A 19,825-nucleotide genomic window follows, 5' to 3' on the forward strand; every position below is an offset into this window, starting at 1 on the left:
CCGGTACTTTTTGGAAGGCAGGCCTTTCACCGCCTTCACTGACCATAAGCCTTTGTCCTTCGCCTTCTCCAAAGCCTCTGATCCCTGGTCAGCTCATCAGCAGAGACATTTGTCCTACATTTCCGAATTCACAACGGATGTCCAACATGTCTCCGGGAAGGACAATGTCGTTGCTGACGCACTTTCCAGACCAACCATCCACAGCCTGTCCCTGGGTATTGACTACAAGGCCCTAGCTGACGCACAGCAAGCCGATGACGAGCTGCCCAGCTACAAAACCGCAATCTCGGGCCTGCAGCTCCAAGATTTCTTGGTCGGTCCAGGTCAGCAGACCCTCCTTTGCGACATCGCAAGAGGTTAACCCCGCCCTACAGTTCCTGCAGTCTGGCGGAAACACGTTTTCGATTCGATGCATGGGTTGGCGCACCTGTCCATCAGATCAACTGTTCGACTGGTCGCCAGCAAGTTCATCTGGCATGGCCTGTGCAAACAGGTCATGGAGTGGGCCAGGACTTGTCCACACTGCCAGACATCGAAAATCCAACGACACACCAAGGTCCCGCCACAACAGTTCAAGCCTACCCGTAGAAGGTTCGACCACATCCACGTCGACCTTGTAGGCCCTCTGCCGGTTTCAAGAGGGGCCCGGTACCTGCTTACCATCGTTGACCGGTTTACGAGGTGGCCAGAGGCAACCCCTCTATCTGACGTCACGACTGATTCCTGTGCCTGGGCGCTGCTCACAACTTGGATCTCACGTTTTGGTGTTCCAGCCCACATCACTTCAGACAGAGGCATCCAATTTACCTCCGGCCTCTGGTCTGCATTAGCAAACATGCTGGGGACGCAGCTGCACACCACCACAGCCTACCACCCTCAATCAAACGGGTTAGTGGAATGTTTCCACTGCCATCTAAAATCCACCCTGATGGCCTGCCTGCAGGGTCCTAACTGGGTCGACAAACTGCCTTGGGTCCTGCTCAGCATACGCACTGCCCCCAAAGAAGACCTCCACGCTTCGTCAGCTGAACTCGTGTACGGAGTGCCCCTGGTCGTCCCAGGGAATTTCATACCCTCCCTTCGGGACCAAGGGGAGTCCTGTAAAGACTGCGCGAGAGGCTCGGCAACTTGGCCCCAATTCCCACTTCGCGGCACGGTCAAGCCCTGTCCTGTAAGCCCAAAGAACTACGAGACTGTAGGTTTGTTTTCGCTCGCAGGGGCACACCTCGGGCACCGTTGCAACAACCATATGAGGGGCTGTTCCGAGTCATCAGGAATAATGGGTTCACCTTTACTTTGGACATTGGGGGCAAGGAGCAGCTCTTCACGACGGACCGCCTCAAACCAGCCCATTTAGATCTACAACAACCAGTCGAGGTTCCAGCACCGTGATGCAGAGGCCGACCTCCTAAGCAGCGGCTAACACAACCCGCGGACCTTGGGGACCGTATCGCCGGTTCGGGGGGGGAGGGGGGTTGTGTAGCGACTCACCGTCCGGTCAGGCGAACCGGGTCAGCGGTCGGGTTGTGCGTTGTTGAAGCGGTGAGGCCCAAGATGGCGGTGGGCCTTCGTCTTCCCCGAGCGACAGGGAGAACCCGCGCGCGGGAAAGGTTTGATGACGTGGTGTATACGTCATTGCCATTTTGAGTGGGCAGGAACAGGCTCTCTTAAAAGGACCACGCAAGGCGGGAAAATAAACCAGTTCTGTTCTGAAACTCTACGACTAGTGTCTTGTGTTCATTCCGCGGTAGCAACCACTACAATTGCATCAATATGTTGGGCCCAAGATAGATCCTCTGAGATGTTGACGCTCAGGAACTTGAAGCTGCTCCCCTTTTCCAACCCTCAATGAGGACTGGTGTGTGTTCTCCTGACTTCTCTTCCTGAAGTCCACAATCAATTCCTTGGTCTTGCTGATGTTGAGTGCGAGGTTGTTGTTGTGACACCACTCAACCAGCCGATCTACCTCACTCCTGTACGCCTCCTCGTCGCCATCTTAGATTCTGTTAACAACAGTGGTGTCGTTGGCAAATTTATCGGGGAATTCTGGATAGTGAGCAGCAGGAGGGTCCTGAGCCGATTCATGTTCCCACCTGTAATCCAGGATGCTGAGGTCAATTGCCAGACCGCAATTGGCACTGTTGGTGAGAATAATTACCTCAAATGGATGCAGTCACAAAGCCATAGAGGATGTGAATGGGTCATTTTGGCTAGTTCCTTCCAGCTGAGACATCAAATAGATCAATGTTGTAATTCCAAAGGCCCATTGGCACCACTTGTATGGTGTATGATGGTCACCTCCAATAATGGACTGATTGGATCCAGCGAAAGGCCACCAAATTTACATTGGACTTTGTGGCATCTGCATTGTTACACATTTATTTCAGATACCCATCTTCCCCACACATGGCAAACCCAGCCAGATGCCAGGGAGCTGCTTCAAGGCCTCCTGCACAAACGCAAGGCCATTGGTCCCAAGGAAGCAACATTAATCCTCAAAACATTGTTGGAAATCCAGACCCCAAGTCCTCCCCCTACCTCTTGTTGTTTCTCCTACACACCTCAGGACAGAGCAGCCTGACATCACTTGATACCCAGCCTCCAGGCTGAATCCCATGGAGCTGTTGGCACAATAATGAGCAGCAGAATACAGGCCAGCCCCTTGAGAACAAGAACTGGATCAGTGGTGATAGAAAGTTCACTCCCCCATCAAACCCACAGGAAAACAGCCTCTGTCCAGAATGCGGTGTGTCCCGTTCCCACATGGTTTGTGGTCATCCCAGCAGAATCCTGCAGAAGTCATCAGACACTCCCACACAACCAGCAGAGAGTAACATAATCATCCAGCAAAGCTGGGCATCCACAAATTAAGTGTAATATAAAAATCATTTCACCTGGAGCCTTTGTCATTTATTTAATGAAGAAAGCTTCAAAATCAACAATAAATAATTTCTTACCATAGGCAGGTGGTAACAGGTTTTATTTTATTTGCTCTGATGAACATATTAACTAAAATCAGCATTCCCTTTTAAGACAGTAAGTTACATCAGTGGGGTAGTTCTTAAAGTACAGATGGGACCATCCAGGTTAGTTAGAGCTGTGATTTGTAATGAATTAACCTCCTAACATTCCAATCTAACATTATTAAGTCACAGGACTGGATTCAGAATAAAACAAATCCAGCAGTAATTGGGAACAGTGAGTTTAGCTTTCACTGTTAAGCAATACTGGCACATGTTTACGCCAGAACCATCACATTACTATTGAAATTATTTTAAGGTGGTAAAACAAACAAGACACTTTCGTAAACTTCTCCATTAAGTTCAGTCGTAAAAACATCACATGTTACTTTTAGCCTGCAAACATTCATCAGGTGAATGTTGTTGATAATAAGCTGGCATGTATTGCTGGTTCTCTCACTGGCCTCAGCAGCCCTTTCCTCCCAGTGTATCTCTTGCATCTGAGAGTGAGAGTAACTTGTCTGTCCAGTGCTGCCAGTTCAAAACTCCATGTGGCAGCTCATGTTCACACTCCTCATCAGATCTTAACAAAAACCTCTTATATAATTGTTTAATCTACTATTTTCAGCTGCAAAAATCTTTTTGTTTTGTGTTTTCATTTTTTTTCTACTAATTATTGACCTGCCTTTGCTTTGAGTCTTTTGGCTGATAAATTATTGGTTTGTCTTTGACATCCATTGATGGTAAGGTAGGAATACTTTGGAGAGTAGCAAATCCCATTTCTTACACACAGCTTGAGAATCAGGCAGCTCCATCTGGGTGAGCAACAGCCCAACAGCTGGAGTAAACTCTCTCAGCACAACTGTATATATATTTCAGTCACAAATGAAACCAACAGGGATTTTTTTTCCTTCTACCAGCAAATCCAATAACCTTTTGGCTGAAGTCTAACTTAAAACTCAGATTATTACTGATTAAGTCCCTTCTGTGTGGTGGGCATTGACTTATCTGGAAGTAGTCCATTAAAGTACATCACAGAGGGCTGACTTTCTAAACCAGAATTTAAGCCAAGATGTGAGGGAGCAGTGCTCTATCACATTCTACTGTCTGGTTGCTTGGAACCTAAGCCAAGGAAGTCTGCCAATAAAGAGATCATTTTCCCTGCAGCTATGCAATCAGCCCAAGAGAAGCATAAGTTCCAGCCTGCAAAATTAAACAATGATCAGCCACTGCACAGCAATTTATAATTTTTAACAGTTTGACAATGAAAAGGGACATAAATGTCAACTCTCTTGGTTCCAGGATGTGGAATTTCTTCTTCCAGAATTTCTAAAAGATCAAACAAGAAGTTTAAAATAGGAGAGCAAAGAATTTCACAGAATTCATTAAGAATACATTCACCAAACTCATTACTGAGTTTAACATGCAACAAGCAATCTGCTGGAGGAACTCAGTGGGTCGAGCAGCATCTGTGGGAGGAAAGGAACTGTCGATGTTTCAGGGTAGGACTTGATGCAGGGTTTTGACCCGAAATGTCAGCAGTTCCTTCCCCCCCCACAGATGCTGCTCGACCCGCTCAGATCCTCCAGCAGATTGTTTGTTGCTCCAGATTCCAGCATCTGCAGTCTCTTGTGTCTCCACTGAGTTCAACAAATTTGAATCAGAACTCCTGCTTCCATTTTTTTTTCAGACAAGTTTTGACATTGGTACTGCTGTTGCAATTTTTACCTCCTCAAGATTCTTCCTTTGAGTCTCTACTTGATCCATTGCTGGATACTTTAACCTTGTATCATCACTCTCCTTATTTATAATTTTATTTACAGCATGGTAACAGGCCCTTCCAGCCCAACGAGTCCGCGCTGCCCATTTTAAGCCCCAAATTAACCTACCAGTACGTCTTTAGAATGTGGGAGGAAACGAGAGTACCCAGCGGAAACCCACACAGACACGGGAGAACGTACAAACTCCTTACAGGTAGCGACGGGAATCCAACCCCGATCGCTGGTGCTGTAATAGCATCGTGCTAACTGCTGCTTATAAAAATCTTCAAAAATTCTCGCCACGTCCAGTTTGACTGAAAGGTTATTTTCCTAAAACATTAACTCTGTTTCTCTCTCCACTGACTGATACATTAAGCAAGCACAGCATTTCCTGATTTTACTTAAAAATAGAGTTGCAATATCAATAGATGTAATGTTAAGGGCTTTTGTCTGTGAACTTTGAATGACATACAGGTGACGCCTGTGTTGTGACTGTTCAGGTAAGGAAAATATGGTCTTACAGAATTCACAAATCACGACCAAAAAATTCGAGATACAGAATAAAATTTGCTCTCATGGAATTTGCATGAAAGAAGTAAATAAATAAACACAACATTTATTTTCTTTCAACTCATGTTTCTTGACACATGTGCAGATGAAATGGCTTCGTGTTACAGAAATTTGCTCTAAGGACAGTCTTCTAAGAACACAACTCTTCCCATAATGCAGGGGTTGCCTGTTCATTGCATCCACATTCCTCCCATTTCCCCCGACCTGCCACACCCACTCTTCACTCCCTCTGTCCTTTCTTGCCCCAGTGTTTCCTCCCGCCCACATATCTAAAAAATGATTGCACTTTACCTGAATCAGTATCGAAGCTAAACCAATTATTTTTTGATCAATAACATCCTCCAGGAAAGGAAGGCCCCTAAGTAGTAGGAAATAAGTCTGGAAACAGCTTTGCATGTAAATATCTGTAAATTTAAACAGAAAATCAACAGGATTTTTGTTTGCAATTGTACCCCAGTTACTGAGGCATAATACTGATCATGTTGTGTGTCATGTTAATGTACTTACTTAGTTAGCCATTATTGGTTCCTATCTGTCACTTCAATCAGCTGCTTACTTGTTTTCTCAAAATACATAAAATCCTACAAAATTAAGGAATTTGCATTAATAAAAGAAAAATAAGGATATCCATTTTAAAGGACCATTCACTACCTTATAGCGAACCAGTAAAGTACATCTGATGGACCACGTTAGAAGCATTGTCACTGCTAATGGAAGGAAAAGCCTGTTATATGACACAATTAACACAGAAACTTTACCCATCTACCACATGAACAGGAAGATTGAATTAAATGTTTGTCAAACAAGCAGGTATTAAATAGTGTTCTTAAAGAGGAGCAGGTTTGGGATCAAAGATATCAAAGGAGGGGGCTTGGATATGAGGTGGATGAAGGTACAATCAACATTGGCAGAGAAGAGGGATTCTGAGATGCACGAGGCCAGAGTTTTAGTGACGTACAAGTCCTGAAGGCAAGATCAGAAGAAGGTCAAATATAGGAAGAAACTGTCAGGCAATGAAGGAGTTTGTATACTAGGATGACGGTTTTGATTCTTAGACACTGGGGGCTTCAGACACAGACCTACTGGGTGACTGAAACTGAAGGAGTTGGAATAGCCAGTTTTGGACGTGAAGGAGTTTCCAACGAAGACTTCAGTGGCAGATGGGCTGAGTGAGGGCCATCAGAAACGGGGAATGCTTTGGAGGTAGTGACTAGGAGGATTTGGATCAGAAGTCCATCTGTGGGGCAAACTGGAGTCAAGTGATTGAAAAAGTTTAGTTTCAATTCTGATTCAAAGTGGACCTTTAAATCTTAGTAGAATTGGATTTAATTCTCAAAAGATTAAAGAGCATTATTCAGTGATGAATGAATAGTTAAGCACTTTTGGAGTGAGTAGCAAGGTTGTAAAACAACAGAGAGGACTTGTTGTCAACTGGGAAAGTAGGAAGCCATCTTGGCTGTTATCAGATCAGCAGCCCTTATAACCTGTGGCCAGTATTCAGTCGATTGTTTATAATGGAGCTGAATTCAGGTTGCTGATCCAATGGTACCCATTTTGTACCACTGCCTGAATTGAATTTCTATTCCAGGTTATCAATTTCCAGTTCTGAAAATACTGCCCAATACAGTGGAGTTGTTACCTTGCCATAATCAATTAAAATAAACTAACTGCTCTGTCCAGGAACGCAAGAAACTGCAGAGAGTTGTGGACACAGCCCAGCTCATCATGGAAACCAGCCTCCCCTCCTTGGACTCTGTCTTTACCTCTCGCTGCCTTGGTGAAGCAGCCAGCATAATCAAAGACCCTACCCACCCAGGTCATTCTCTTTTCTCTCCTCTTCCATCAGGTAGAAGATACAGGAGCCTGAGGGCACATACCACCAGACTTAAGGACAGCTTCTACACCACTGTGATAAGACTATTGAATGGTTCCCTTATACGATGAGATGGACTCTGATCTCACAATCTACCTTGTTGTGACCTTGCACCTTATTGCACTGCACTTTCTCTGTAGCTGTGACACTTTACTCTGTACTGTTATTGTTTTTACCTGTACTACCTCAATGCACTGACCTGTATGATCGGTATGCAAGACAAGTTTTTCACTGTACCTTGGTACAAGTGACAATAATAAACCAATACCAATACCAATACCAGCGAAAATAAAAAAAACAGAAGTATTGATGGATTGATACTCCCCATTGCAACTTCAATTCATCTAGACAAGTATTCTCTTTCCATACTCCACCTGAGGTTATTGATTTGTTCTAGAATATAGTTCTCTTGATTCACAGTCCTGAGGTTACTGACTCATGCTTGCATATCATCCTCATTGTTTCCCAGACCCTAAGGTTACTGACTCCTGCTGAGACATAACTTGCTTTGTTTTACAACCCTTGGGGTTTCACGTACTCTGAAGTTACTGACTCCTGTTGGGATATAATTCCTGGGATTTCACAGCCTTTGAGGTTACTGACTCCTGCTGGAATATAATTCCCGGTTTCCCTGTGCCTTGTGTCCATCCCTCTCAAGGGTTGTGCACTTTTTTCTTTTTTCTCCCCAGACCAGTGCTGTTCTTCCACTCTCTCCTCAAAGGCTTCTTCTTCCTGTTGTAATCAGTTCAATGAGGATCAGCTTACAATAACACACTAGACATTCTAATTGATCATTTCTTTCATCCTCTGCTTGTATGAACCCATTGCTCAACTTATGTAGTATTGTAATGTTAATATCAATAGAAAGTTACATTTAACCCTTTATTTTAGAAAGAAACAATTTGAATACTTCTAACAAATCTTCTCTCAATCTTGTTAGTTTGAGAGGATTCACTTAGATAATCACTTCTGGATTCAGTTACTTTGATCTTCCTTTGTAACTCAGACCCTCCCTGTTCTGCAATTAATCTCGTATGTCCCTAGCATGTTGTGTGAATACCTTTATACTTACAATTAAGATACTGGCCCCCAGCAGGACCGCTTTAATACTAACGTCCAAATCCATTGGGAAGCTGACCTCAAAGTTATCAGCATCTGTTAAAGCTTCAACTACGAGTCCACCCCAGACCTTTGTGATTTTTCCTATTTCTTCACTTGAATGAAGAGCTTCTATCTGTAATAAAATGGTAGAAAGGGTAACGATGGAAAATCACTACCAGCGTAGAGCCCAGTTACCAGACATGAGCCCCATGGCTCCTGACTACCTGAGTTGGATTCAGGTAGGGTCAAGTATCTTTTCTAATAAAGCATTTGGGTTCAGGTCAAGTCAAGCCCAGTTTGGTTTTTTATCCAGGTCAGGATGATTTGCATCAGAAGAAGGTAACTCTGAGAGCTTCAGGTGTACTTAGTTGAAGTTTAATCCTCATTTTGATCAATAGAATGTTTGAAATTGTTTTATTTACAGCAAGGGTCAGAATGGGGTTTAATTTGATTCCAGAGCTGATCTTGAAACTGGTTATGTCAGGCGATACCACTTCAGGGAATGAGGGCAGAAAGAAGGGAAGGCGGAAAGAAGGAAGGGAGGGAGGGAGAGATCAAGGAAGGAAAATAGGGTGGAAAGGAGCAAGGGAAGGAGGAGGGAAGGAGGAATGGAGGAAGGGTGAATGGAAGAAGGAGGGATAGGAGGAAGGAACTGTGACTTGTAAAATATTCTGGAGGTATCAAAATGCTTCACAGCCATTTCCATTTGGTCAACATCAAGGTGACTCAGAAGATAACAAGCCCCCACAAATAATGGGATATCTACCCTGTTCATCCGACTGAGGGGAATAAGCAGTTTGGTTTAGTGGTCACATGATGCCTCTGAGCCAGATGGTTTAACACATTGGTCTTGGGAGTGGAGAGTGGAATGGGATAAAGATTAGTGTACAGAGAAGTACCCATGTCTGATGGAGTATCCAGAGGCTCAATGGGAGTATTTAAACTTGACTTTAACCCAAGAGTTGGGTTAAGAGTTTTCTTAAGGCAACCCCAGCTAATAGAGATGAAAGCATGCCTCTGAATTCTGGACTGAACCCAGGAGAATGGCAGTGGGAACCTCCTTCCTCCCCTACCCCGTTGTAAGGACTTATGACAGTCCCAGTAGAAGGAGGTACTGTGAAGACTAAGTGGTGAGGAAAGCAATGGAAACTGTCTCAGCTCTTTCCTTGCAAATGATCAAGAATTGCGTGACTTTAATTAGGTTCAATGTGAGTGCAGGAAGATTTAAGACAATTGAGAAAAAATGGAAAATGAAGAAAAGTTCTTGTTATATTGAGAACCGCCATGATCTTGAATGAGTGCTGAATGGTCATTGTTGTTTACTTGTGTTCTTTCTTGGTATAATTTGGTATAATTTATGTTTAATTTATGTTTTTCTTGTGAATTTTGTGTCCCTAATGCTATGTGCCTGTGATGCTGCTGCAAGTAAGCTTTTCATTGCACCTCTGCCTACATGTACTTATGCATATGACAATAAACTCAACTTTGACTTTGAGTATATCGCTGGGTGGATGTCTTATTTTTATTTATTGACTTTTTCCGGATGTAGGCATTGTTGTCAAGGCCAGCCATTTATTTTCCATCCCTGATTGCCCTTGAAAAGGTGATGGTGAACTGCCTCCTTGGACCACTGTAGTGATTCAGGGGAGGGTGCTTCCACAATGGGCAGGGAGTTCCAGGATTGGTGGAGTCCCAGTGATGATGAAGATATCAGCTTTGAGTGGAGGTAACACCCTTCCCATTGTTGATTGGTTCAAAACCTCCTTGAGAAACTTGAAAATGTAATCTGGGTTAATACCCTACTGCAGTACAGACAGAGTGCTGCACTATGTTGGTGATCCCTGGTTCTGTAACTTGCCTTCAGAAGTCACGTGTGTAATAATATAAACCCTCTAATCACCTCAGTATTCTGCCTCAACCCATAAGTAGTTTGGAGAGTTTTTAACCCTCTGAACTCAGAGTAAATGAAAGCTTCAGCAGTTCACAGGTGGGAAAATTCACCTGCCCTTGAGGGATGCCAAGGACTCTTGGCCAGGTTTGGTGAGGTTCTATTTAACATATGCAGTTTGAGACCTGATCTAGCCACTTGTCTATAGGCTGCTGTTTATTGATTACAGCTTGACATTCAACACCATGATCCCCTCAGTACTAGTTAACAAGCTTTAAAACCTAGACCTCATTACCGTCTTCTCGCTGACAATCAACACAGGTGCACCTCGAGGATGTGTGCTTAGCCCACTGCTCTATTCTCTTTACACTCATGACTTTTTACAGCTCAAATCGAGAGGTAATTTTGCAGCTATATAGGACCCTGGTCAGACCCCACTTGGAGTACTGTGCTCAGTTCTGGTCGCCTCACTACAGGAAGGATGTGGAAGCCATAGAAAGGGTGCAGAGGAGACTTACAAGGATGCTGCCTGGAATGCGGATCATGCCTTATGAAAGCAGGTTGAGGGAACTCGGCTTTTTCTCTTTGGAGCGACAGAGGATGAGGGAGGACCTGACAGAGGTATATAAGATGATGAGAGGCATTGATCGGGTGGATGGTCGGAGGCTTTTCCCCAGGGCTGAAATGGTGGCCACAAGAGGACATAGGTTTAAGGTGCTGGGGAGCAGGTATAGAGGAGATGTCAGGGGTAAGTTTTTTACTCAGAGAGTGGTGAGTGCATGGAATGGGCTGCTGGCAACGGTGGTGGAGGCGGATACGATAGTCTTTTAAGAGACTGTTGGATAGGTACATAGAGCTGAGAAAAATAGGGGGCTATGGGTAAACCTGGTAATTTCTAGGGTAGGGACATGTTTGGCACAGCTTTGTGGGCCGAAGGACCTGAATTTTGCTGTAGTTTTTCTATGTTTCTATGTTTCTAAACGCCATCTGTCATTTCGCCGATGACACCACTGTTGTTGACAGAATCTCAGATGGCGATGTCGAGGCTTACAGTAATGAGATAGATTAGCTGATTGAGTGGTGTCACAACAACAAGCTCGCACTCAACATCAGCAAGACTAAGGAATTGATTGTGGACTTCAGGAAGGTGTAGTTGGGAGGACACACACCAGTTCTCATTGAAGGGTCAACAGTGGAACTGATGAGCAGCTTTAAGTTCCTAGGTGTCAACATCTCAGAGGATCTATCCTGGGCCCGACACATTGATGAAATCATGAAGAAGGCATGCCAGTGGCTCTATTTCATTAGGTGTTTGAGGAGATTCGGTATGTCACCAAAGACTCTTGCAAATTTCTACAGATGTATGGTGGAGGGCATTCGGACTGGTTGCATCGCCACCCAGTATGGAGATTCCAGTGCTCTGGATTGATAGAGGCTGCAGAGGGTTGTAGACTCAGCCAGCTCCATCACGGGCACAACTCTCCCACCATTGAGGAAATCTTCAAGAGGTGGTGCCTCAAGAAGGCAGCATCCATCATTAAGTACCCTCACCACCCAGGACATGCCCTCTTCCCGTTACTACAATCAGGGAGGAGGTACAGGAGCCTGAAGACCCAAACTTAATGATTCAAGGAAGCTTCATCCCCTCTGCCGTCAGATTTCTGAATGGTCCAAGAACTCATGAACACTCCCTCGTTATTCCTCTTTTGCACTATTTATTTATTCTTGTAACTTATAGTAACTTTTATGCCTTGCACTGTACTGCTGCCGCAAAACAACACATTTCACGATGTGACAATAAACCAGATTCTGATTCTGATTCTGTAAACAGGGGACACCCTGGCTGTACGATCTTCCTCTGCTCATGCTGTGTCTTACTTAGGATGTTAGCAATAGGATTTGACTAAAGGCTGGCCATTATAATCAGCTGATGTGTGCCCATTTATCTCATTGGTGTTTGTGGATCACTAGTGTGAGCAAATTCACTGCTGTGTTTCCTAGCATCGTGACAATGATGACACTTCAATAGTACAACACTAGTTGTAAAGTGATTCTGGATATGCTGAGTTTGTGCGAGGTTAGATGTAATATTTTCCCACATTCTCACATTTTCTTATGACATGGAAGCTGACCCTTTGGCCCATCGAGTCTATGCTGGCTCTCAGAGCTATCTGATTCCGACATTTATTTTTCCTGTAACCTATTCTTTTTCACATGCCCAAATCCAAGTTAATCATTTTTTTCAATGTTAATGTTACTGACCTGTCATTCACCTGATTAGAATCGAGGCACAAAAGGACTGCTTCTCTCCTCCACATTAAGCAAACACCAGGGCATTGAGTTTAGGAGTAGGGACATTATGTTGCAGTTATCTCAGTCGTTTGTGAGGCCACACTTGGAGTATTGTGCAGAGTTTTGGTCACCTTGTTATAGGAAAGACATTGCCAAGCTGGAGAGGGTGCAGAAGAGATTTATGCTGCCTGGACTAGAGGGACTGAGTTATAGGGAAGAGGTTTGCCAAGCTGGATCTTTATTACTTGGAGAGTAGGAGAATGAGGGGTTTATAAAATCATGAGGGGTAGGGATAAGGTGGATGGTCATAGTCTCTTCCCCAGGGTTGGGGACTCCAAAACTAGAGGGTACAGATACAAGATAAGAGGGGAGAGATTTAAAAGAGACCTGAAAGGTAATTTCTTTACTCAGAGGGTAGTGAGTATCTGAAATGAGCTGCCAGAGGAAGTGGTCGAGGTGGGTACGATTGCAACATTTAAGAGGCATTTGGATAGGTACATGGAGTGGAAGGGCTTGGAGGGTTATGAGTTGAACTGGGACTAGCAGGGAGGGCGCTGTGGTCAGCAGGGACCAGCTGGGCCAAAGGGCCTGTCTCCGTGCTGTATTACTCTATGACCCTCAGATAGGAACTAAATGGAGGAAATTCATCCTGCCAATCATCATTATTGTTTGAAAAACTGAAGAGTGATGCAGAGTGAGCATTCCACAAGGAAATGAAGCCACAGGGAGCATTTTTAGCTTAAATGATGCATTGTGTCATTTGTAACACTTAGCATTTCTAGAAAGACATACCTTAAAGTTATAAGCACAACACCAGCGGCAACAACAACATGGCCCACTGATTCTCAGAACAGTTTCTTTGTTTTTATTTTGAATAGCAAACATTGGCAAACATGGGTGCCATTTTTGGATAACGTATCCTATTGGTTCACCGATTGGAGCTTGCACTTCTAACTGAAAATGAAATAGATCAAAATTATGGAAAAAGTGGAGCATTAATATGGGAGCTGCTGCTTCAGAGCAAAACTACATCACTGAGGCCCGTTCGTAAGTGGACAGTCACATGTGCCCTTACAGTCATAACTAAGACAAAATTATCACTATGTCCACAGCGCAAATCTGCCAGAGGAAGCTGTAGAGGTGCGTACACTTACAATGTTTGAAAGATATTTAGACAGGTACCTGGATAGAAAAGATTTAGAGGGATATGGGCCAAATACAGGTAAATGGGACTCGCTCGAATGGACATCTTGGTCAGCGTAGACGAGTTGGGTTGAAGGACCTGTTTCCGTGCTGTATACCTCTTTGTCTCTACGTCTCTAATCTGACAACCACTTCAGGAGTATGTACATTTACTGTGCAACAGAGATAACCAGTGTTGCTCTCACTGATTCCTTGTATCTCTCAGGTACAAGGAGTGACAGTAGCCTTCCACAGTATCATCTCCAAAGAGTAATAAACTGATGAAATCTATTGGTACTTGCAAAATACCCTGAAAACATTAAAATTTCTTGCATGAAGCATCAGTATGTTTTTAATGGCATACTAGTCTTAATTACTGCTTAACAAATTTAAAGGGTTTGGAAGGCACTGTTAGACTAGCATTCATAAGTGACTGCATTTCATTTTGTAGATGAACTATACTGCAGCTCCTGTGTGCTGGGATGCAATGTTTAGGGTGGTGAATGGGAGGTCAGATAAGTGGGCTGTTTCTTTTTAAATAGATGGTGCTGATCTTCTTGAATGTTAGGGTTGCAGTCATCCAAGAAGGTGGAATCTGTTGCACTCTGGACTTGTATGTTGTGGATGGTGGACAGGCTTTGGGCGGTTGGCAGGTGAGATGCATGCCACAGGTTACCCAGCCTCTGACCTGCTCTTGTAGCCATGATATTTACATGGTTGCTGCAGTTAAGTTTCTGCTCTGTGGTGACTCCGAGGGCATTGATGGTGGGAGGTTCTCTGATGCTAATGCATTGAATATTAAAGGTAGGCATTTAGATTTGCTCATTGGAGGATGGTCATTGAGTAGCACTTTTGTAGAGGGGATATTACCCGCCACTTATTACTGGCCAGCACGGTAGTGTAGCGGTTAGCATAATGCTATTACAGCACCAGCGATGTGTGTTCAATTCAGGCCGCTGTCTGTAAGGAGTTTGTACGTTCTCCCCATGTCTGTGTGGGTTTCCTCTGGGTGCTCTGGTTTCCTCCTACGTTCCAAAGATGTACAGGTTAGGAAGTTGTGGGCATGCTATGTTGGTGCCGGAAGCACGGCGACACTTGCGGGCTGCCCCCAGAACACTCTACACAAAAGATGTATTTCACTGTGTGTTTCGATGTACATGTGACTAATAAAGATACCTTATCTTATCTTATTGGCTAATTTAGTCATCCTGCCTCAAAATTGCCATGTAGAAGGAAGGTGGATCACTCTGTGTGGAACCCACAGTGCCTTTTCATTGATTCACCCCTATCCATCAAGTTTGGCACCACCCCATCTCTTTCCCTTGCCTCCCCCTCCCCCTCTGATTGCTCCCTCACGTAATATTGGAACTGGTCTGGGAGTGGTCCTGGTTAGCTGTTGGGAAGCCCAGACAGACCACCATCATTTCAGAGCTGAGCACAGCCCCAGGAAATTTAGGCCCTGCTGACTTGTGAATGGAGGGAAATAGTTTCATAATTTTCTGTGGAAGAATAAAGCAGATAATGTGAGTATTCCATTTATTATTAGTACAACTTAGGGCCTTTTGCTTTACACAAAAAGGAAAATTTACTTTAGATCACAAGTAAATGAAAAATAACTTTGCAAAATCCCACAGGCACATGTGGAAATGCATTGACAATAAGAAATCCAGGCAAATATCATCTGCAGTATAAGATAATTGACTTTAAGATGTGGGTAGGATGGAAAAGCCCACTGTCTAGTTGTATCTGCTGTAAATATTTATGTCAGAGAAGGATCAGAGCTACACCTATTATGGAGGTAAATGAGGTATTAAGTAAAGGAATTGGGAGGAAACCACATGAAATGTGTTGAGGGAGGTCAAGTCTGAAAGAAGGAACTTGGATTTAAACAGCATCCTCCACAACTTCAGGTTATCTCAAAACGTTTCACAGCAAATGAAATACCTCTGAAGGTTGTCACTAGAGTAATGTCAAAAGTGTACCACAGCTATTTTTCACAGGTAGCTCCCCACAAACAACAAGGTGATGATTACAGTGTGCTTATTTTTAGTTTTTTTTCTCCACACTTTCTTACAACATAATAGGGGACATTCTGTCCTCTGCTGACTCTCAGAATATCCCGTCATTCCTATTCCACCACTTACTTCACCTTTCTCTCTCAGATGCCTATCAACTGCCCCTCCCCCAGATTCTCCCACCGTCCACTTCACTAGCAATAAGTTACTGTAGCATCAAACTACACATCTTTGGGATGTGGGAGGAAACTGGAGCACCTGGGGTAAACCCGTGCGATCACAGAGAGAATACGTGAACTCCCAACACATACAGTACCAGAGGTCAGGACTGAACCCTGGTAACGGAACTTGTGATGCAGCAGTACTACCTGCTGTGCCACTACGCTGCCACTGAGATGTTGGTTGAGAAGAAGTATTGGCTCAGGGAATCTGTCGTGTGGGACTTTTGAGAGAACAGCCAGGACTTTGGTTTAATATTTTATCTGAAACATTGCATCCTTAATAATCACCACTCTAATGGTCAGCCAACCTCCATCTTATTCTCAGCTCTAAAGCGGGGTTTGAACCACTTGCAGCTGGGAGTGAGACACAGCTGAGCACAATGACAAAGGAATCTGTCCAGGCAGTGGGTGGGAAGGGGCTTCAGGGTGTTGATGCAAAAAGGAGATCAATGGTACACCCTAACACGTGGAGTAGAATGTAAGAAAAATAGGCAAACCACAAAAATCATTTCAATCAGTCACTAACCTTCTGCAAGCAGCATGGAGAGCAGCAGCAGGAACATTGCAAAGGGCGTTTGAAGCACATTACCTCAGTGCCCATGTTGTCCGCAACGTAAACTTTGAATGGACGCTGTTGCCCACAGATGAATCTGAAGCATAAGTTACTCTTTTCAGTGGCAAAGTAGATCTGCTGGCCAATGTTGTTTGTCACCTCATACCTGTTGATGGTCTCAATTCCATATATGACTGAAATATACAAAGACGGATACAATGTCCACGATTATCAGTGTCAGATGAAACACAGGCTTTTGCAGCAGGGACATGGCGTGTGGAACCCCTTCATGAGTTGGATGGTCTCCAAGTCACAAGGAATGTGTTCATGAATGACAAAGGAAGGTGGGGTTTCTGGTTTTGCTCCCTGAGGCTGTTGCTCAAACAATAACAACATGCAAATGCTTTTCATCCGTTTCCCTTGCATTCCTCAACTTTGGAAAGAGGTGATTTATTAATTCACGTTTATTGGTGGTTTTCCACCCCTCTATTCAGAAACTCCCCTGCTCCCCCCATTCAACAAGTCTGAAGGTAAGTCTCTCAGTGGAAAAACTGGATGATATATTCCCTTTCTGAGACTAGAAATATTAGTACCAATTCATCCATCAATACACCACCATTGACCTGTCAGCTCTTCTCAAATGCCCAGCTCACCCCTTGCGTACACTTTTCCCCGGTATTGTTGGAAATATCTAAGATTTCGTGCATGAGAAAGTACTGCAGTGACTTCGAATGTTCCTGGCCAGTTATTAATTTAGCCACTCTTTAATGGAAGCTGTAGAAAGCTATCACAGAGACCTCAGAGTCAGTGGATGAAGGAGGTGGCACATGAGAAAACCGGTGGCATTTTTGCCCTACTGCCCACTAATAATGCCAACCCCTGCTCAATAGTTGAAGAGCGGTGATCGGCTCATCAATCATTTGGGTCACGATTGATGTCAAACCGTCATTGTCATGACTGGGGTCAAACAATTGCTGTTTATGTTCATGCACACCACCCTTGGCCAGAGAGAGGGGAGGACAAAGATTTTGTGTGGAAGTACTACTTTTTACAGCAAAAACATTGATAACAATAATTAAACATTCAAATCCATCACTTTGTGCAGGTGGAACTTGATGAGATATGATTCCACAAAGAGGACTGAAAGTTGCTGAGAAAGGGAATGGCTTACACCAATAATTCCTCTCTCTGGGGATCACAACTGACAGGTTTGTGCAAAAACTTTTGCCCCAGAGTCACTTACTTTCTGCTGCTTCCAACTTCTGAATTATCAGTAGCTTGTCTATCTGTAAAGCACCAGAGTTTAATTGGTTCTCTGTTCTTTGCATACGGCATACAAAATTAACATGATTCTTACTCTTGTGGGATAGGGCCTGAAGAACTTGAAACTTTGCACTCAGTCTTTTTTCCAATTAACTTTGCTAGTCTATGGTGCTTTATATCTCTCATCTCTGCATCCATTAAAGGCAGGGGATAATATCTTCCAGTCCTCTTTCACAAGGCCCCTATGGTTGGTGAATAATCGAACTGGCTGCATCACATTGACTCCAAGCAGTAGTTTGTGGTAAAGAGACATTTTGCATGTAACACCAGGCCCTCAGCATACTGTTTGGCCATGTTATCAGATGATCCTCTTGAGACTAAGTTTCATCCATCGAAAGTCTTTGTAGACATAAACTCAATGTGATATTTTGTGAGGGGGCGGGGGGAGTTTTAAAGGAGATTTATGAGGCAAGGTTTTTAACAGAGAGTGGTAGGTGCCTGGAAGTCGATGCCAGGGGAAGTAGTGGAAGTAAATACAATAGCAATATTTAAGAGGGACCTGAACAGGCAAGGAATGGAGGGATACAGATTATGTGCAGACAGATGGGATTAGTTTGGATTGGCATCATGTTTGGCAATAGACATTGTGGGCTGAATGGCCTTTTCCTGTGCTGTATTGTTTTATGTACTATGTTCTATATGTCATCCATGCGCACTATCATAGGGAACAGCATTTAGTTCTTGGCTAACGTTTCTGTTGTGTACTGATCTATACAAAAGTATAATTTCATACAGTTCCTGCTAAAATACCAAAATGGCCACAACAAATAAAAAGTGCATGAATGACCTACTTCTTATTGAATCAAAGATACACCTAATCAGCTTGAAGGCTGTCAACAGTTCATCAGTAATCATACTCAAGCCCTTTCCATTTTCCTCCTCTCCTGGTGGATCAGAGGACTGATTCCAGCCCCGATCTACTGCCTATTTTGTGGGACAGTTTTCGAGGGGACTATTGGTTCAAGCACAGCAACTCTGCAGCCTCTGGCTTTGGTCCGTTGAGTTTAATTGATGAGGATGTCCTCCCACCACTCCCACAGGTTTAGTGCATATTTACAAATCTGCAAAATTCAATGTATTTAGAAATACAATCAGTCTGCCTATGAGTTTTAGAAAAATTACCTGCATTGGCTTTCAGTAAACCTTGCCCAATCTGTGTGAGCCCATCCTGAATAAAGGATCAGAGTCTAATGTTGGAGTAAAGAGGAGTAAGGTTTTTTGGTGCCAATTATGACCCGGAAGTCCAATTAACAGAGTTAGTTCTCAGTGCTAAACTTGTGGCTTTATGGCCCTGTTTGTTGTCATCACAACATTTATGCCTTCTACAGATCCACGTGCATTTGGTCTCCCTGTGCTTCTGCCATGAATAGGTATAGTTTCTTGCTCAAAGTATGATCTTCATTAAGCTTAGGCCCTCATGATGTACCTCAATTGCCTATGGTATTTGTATTCTGTACCCTGGATTGATAGAATTCAGTAAGGTGTTGTGCAACATTCTGAACAATTAGGCTACCTGATATTTAACCATTGAGTTTATGCATTTGATTTGGATAATAAGATTAACATTTTGTGTACTTTGTTATTTTTTCAATATTTCCTAAACTGTAGGAGGCCTTTCAGCCCATTGAGTCCATGCCAGCTCGCAGAGCAATCTAATCCCTCCACTAATTTTCCCTGTAGCCCATTCTCCTCACATTCCCATTAATTTCCCCCAGATTCCAACATGCACCTACACAGTACAGACAATTTACAGTGGTCAATTAATCTATCAACCTAACCAAATTATAACCAAATAGTCAGCATTTACCTGCCTCAGTTTCCTTTCTATTGAAGGAAATTGAGGAGCATTGTGTAACGGAAGGTCAATCCGCTATCAGCCTGTGGGACCAATGGCAAAATTAAAATAAGCAATTATTTAAGTGCCTATACAACCTGCAGAAGATGCTCGAGGCCTGGCGGGAATGTTCCTGGAACTAGTGGTAATTCATTCATCCTCAGCTGGAAGATCAGGAAAGTTGGTGAGAAGCAGTGCCAGATGAGCTTGTTTTATCAGAATTCCTAAAGCGTTTTATGTTACAATCAGTTAT

General features: G+C 43.7%; 1 protein-coding gene across 1 annotated transcript; it reads right to left on the bottom strand.

Moving 5' to 3' along the window:
• Nucleotides 1-5,808: 5,808 nt before the first annotated feature.
• LOC127571892 (phospholipid scramblase 2-like) lies at nucleotides 5,809-19,730 on the bottom strand. Its single transcript, XM_052018640.1, has 6 exons — nucleotides 19,671-19,730; nucleotides 17,659-17,701; nucleotides 16,389-16,609; nucleotides 13,237-13,398; nucleotides 8,236-8,397; nucleotides 5,809-5,871 (listed from the first exon to the last, which is right to left on the bottom strand). The coding sequence occupies exons 1-6, from the start codon at nucleotides 19,728-19,730 to the stop codon at nucleotides 5,809-5,811; spliced, it is 711 nt and encodes a 236-aa protein (XP_051874600.1).
• Between the last annotated feature and the right edge of the window lie 95 nt (nucleotides 19,731-19,825).

The sequence above is a fragment of the Pristis pectinata genome, chromosome 6, assembly GCF_009764475.1.
Source record: "Pristis pectinata isolate sPriPec2 chromosome 6, sPriPec2.1.pri, whole genome shotgun sequence".
NCBI classification, from domain to species: domain Eukaryota; kingdom Metazoa; phylum Chordata; class Chondrichthyes; order Rhinopristiformes; family Pristidae; genus Pristis; species Pristis pectinata.

Excerpts from the sequence above, each read along its gene's own strand:
- LOC127571892 (XM_052018640.1), bottom strand. The coding sequence starts at position 19,730 with ATGAATGAATTACCACTAGTTCCAGGAACATTCCCGCCAGGCCTCGAG. Across the intron at positions 16,610-17,658 it reads GAAGTTGGAAGCAGCAGAAA|TCATATATGGAATTGAGACC; the intron begins GTAAGTGACTCT and ends TGTATATTTCAG. Across the intron at positions 13,399-16,388 it reads CTCCATGCTGCTTGCAGAAG|TTAGAAGTGCAAGCTCCAAT; the intron begins GTTAGTGACTGA and ends TTTCATTTTCAG.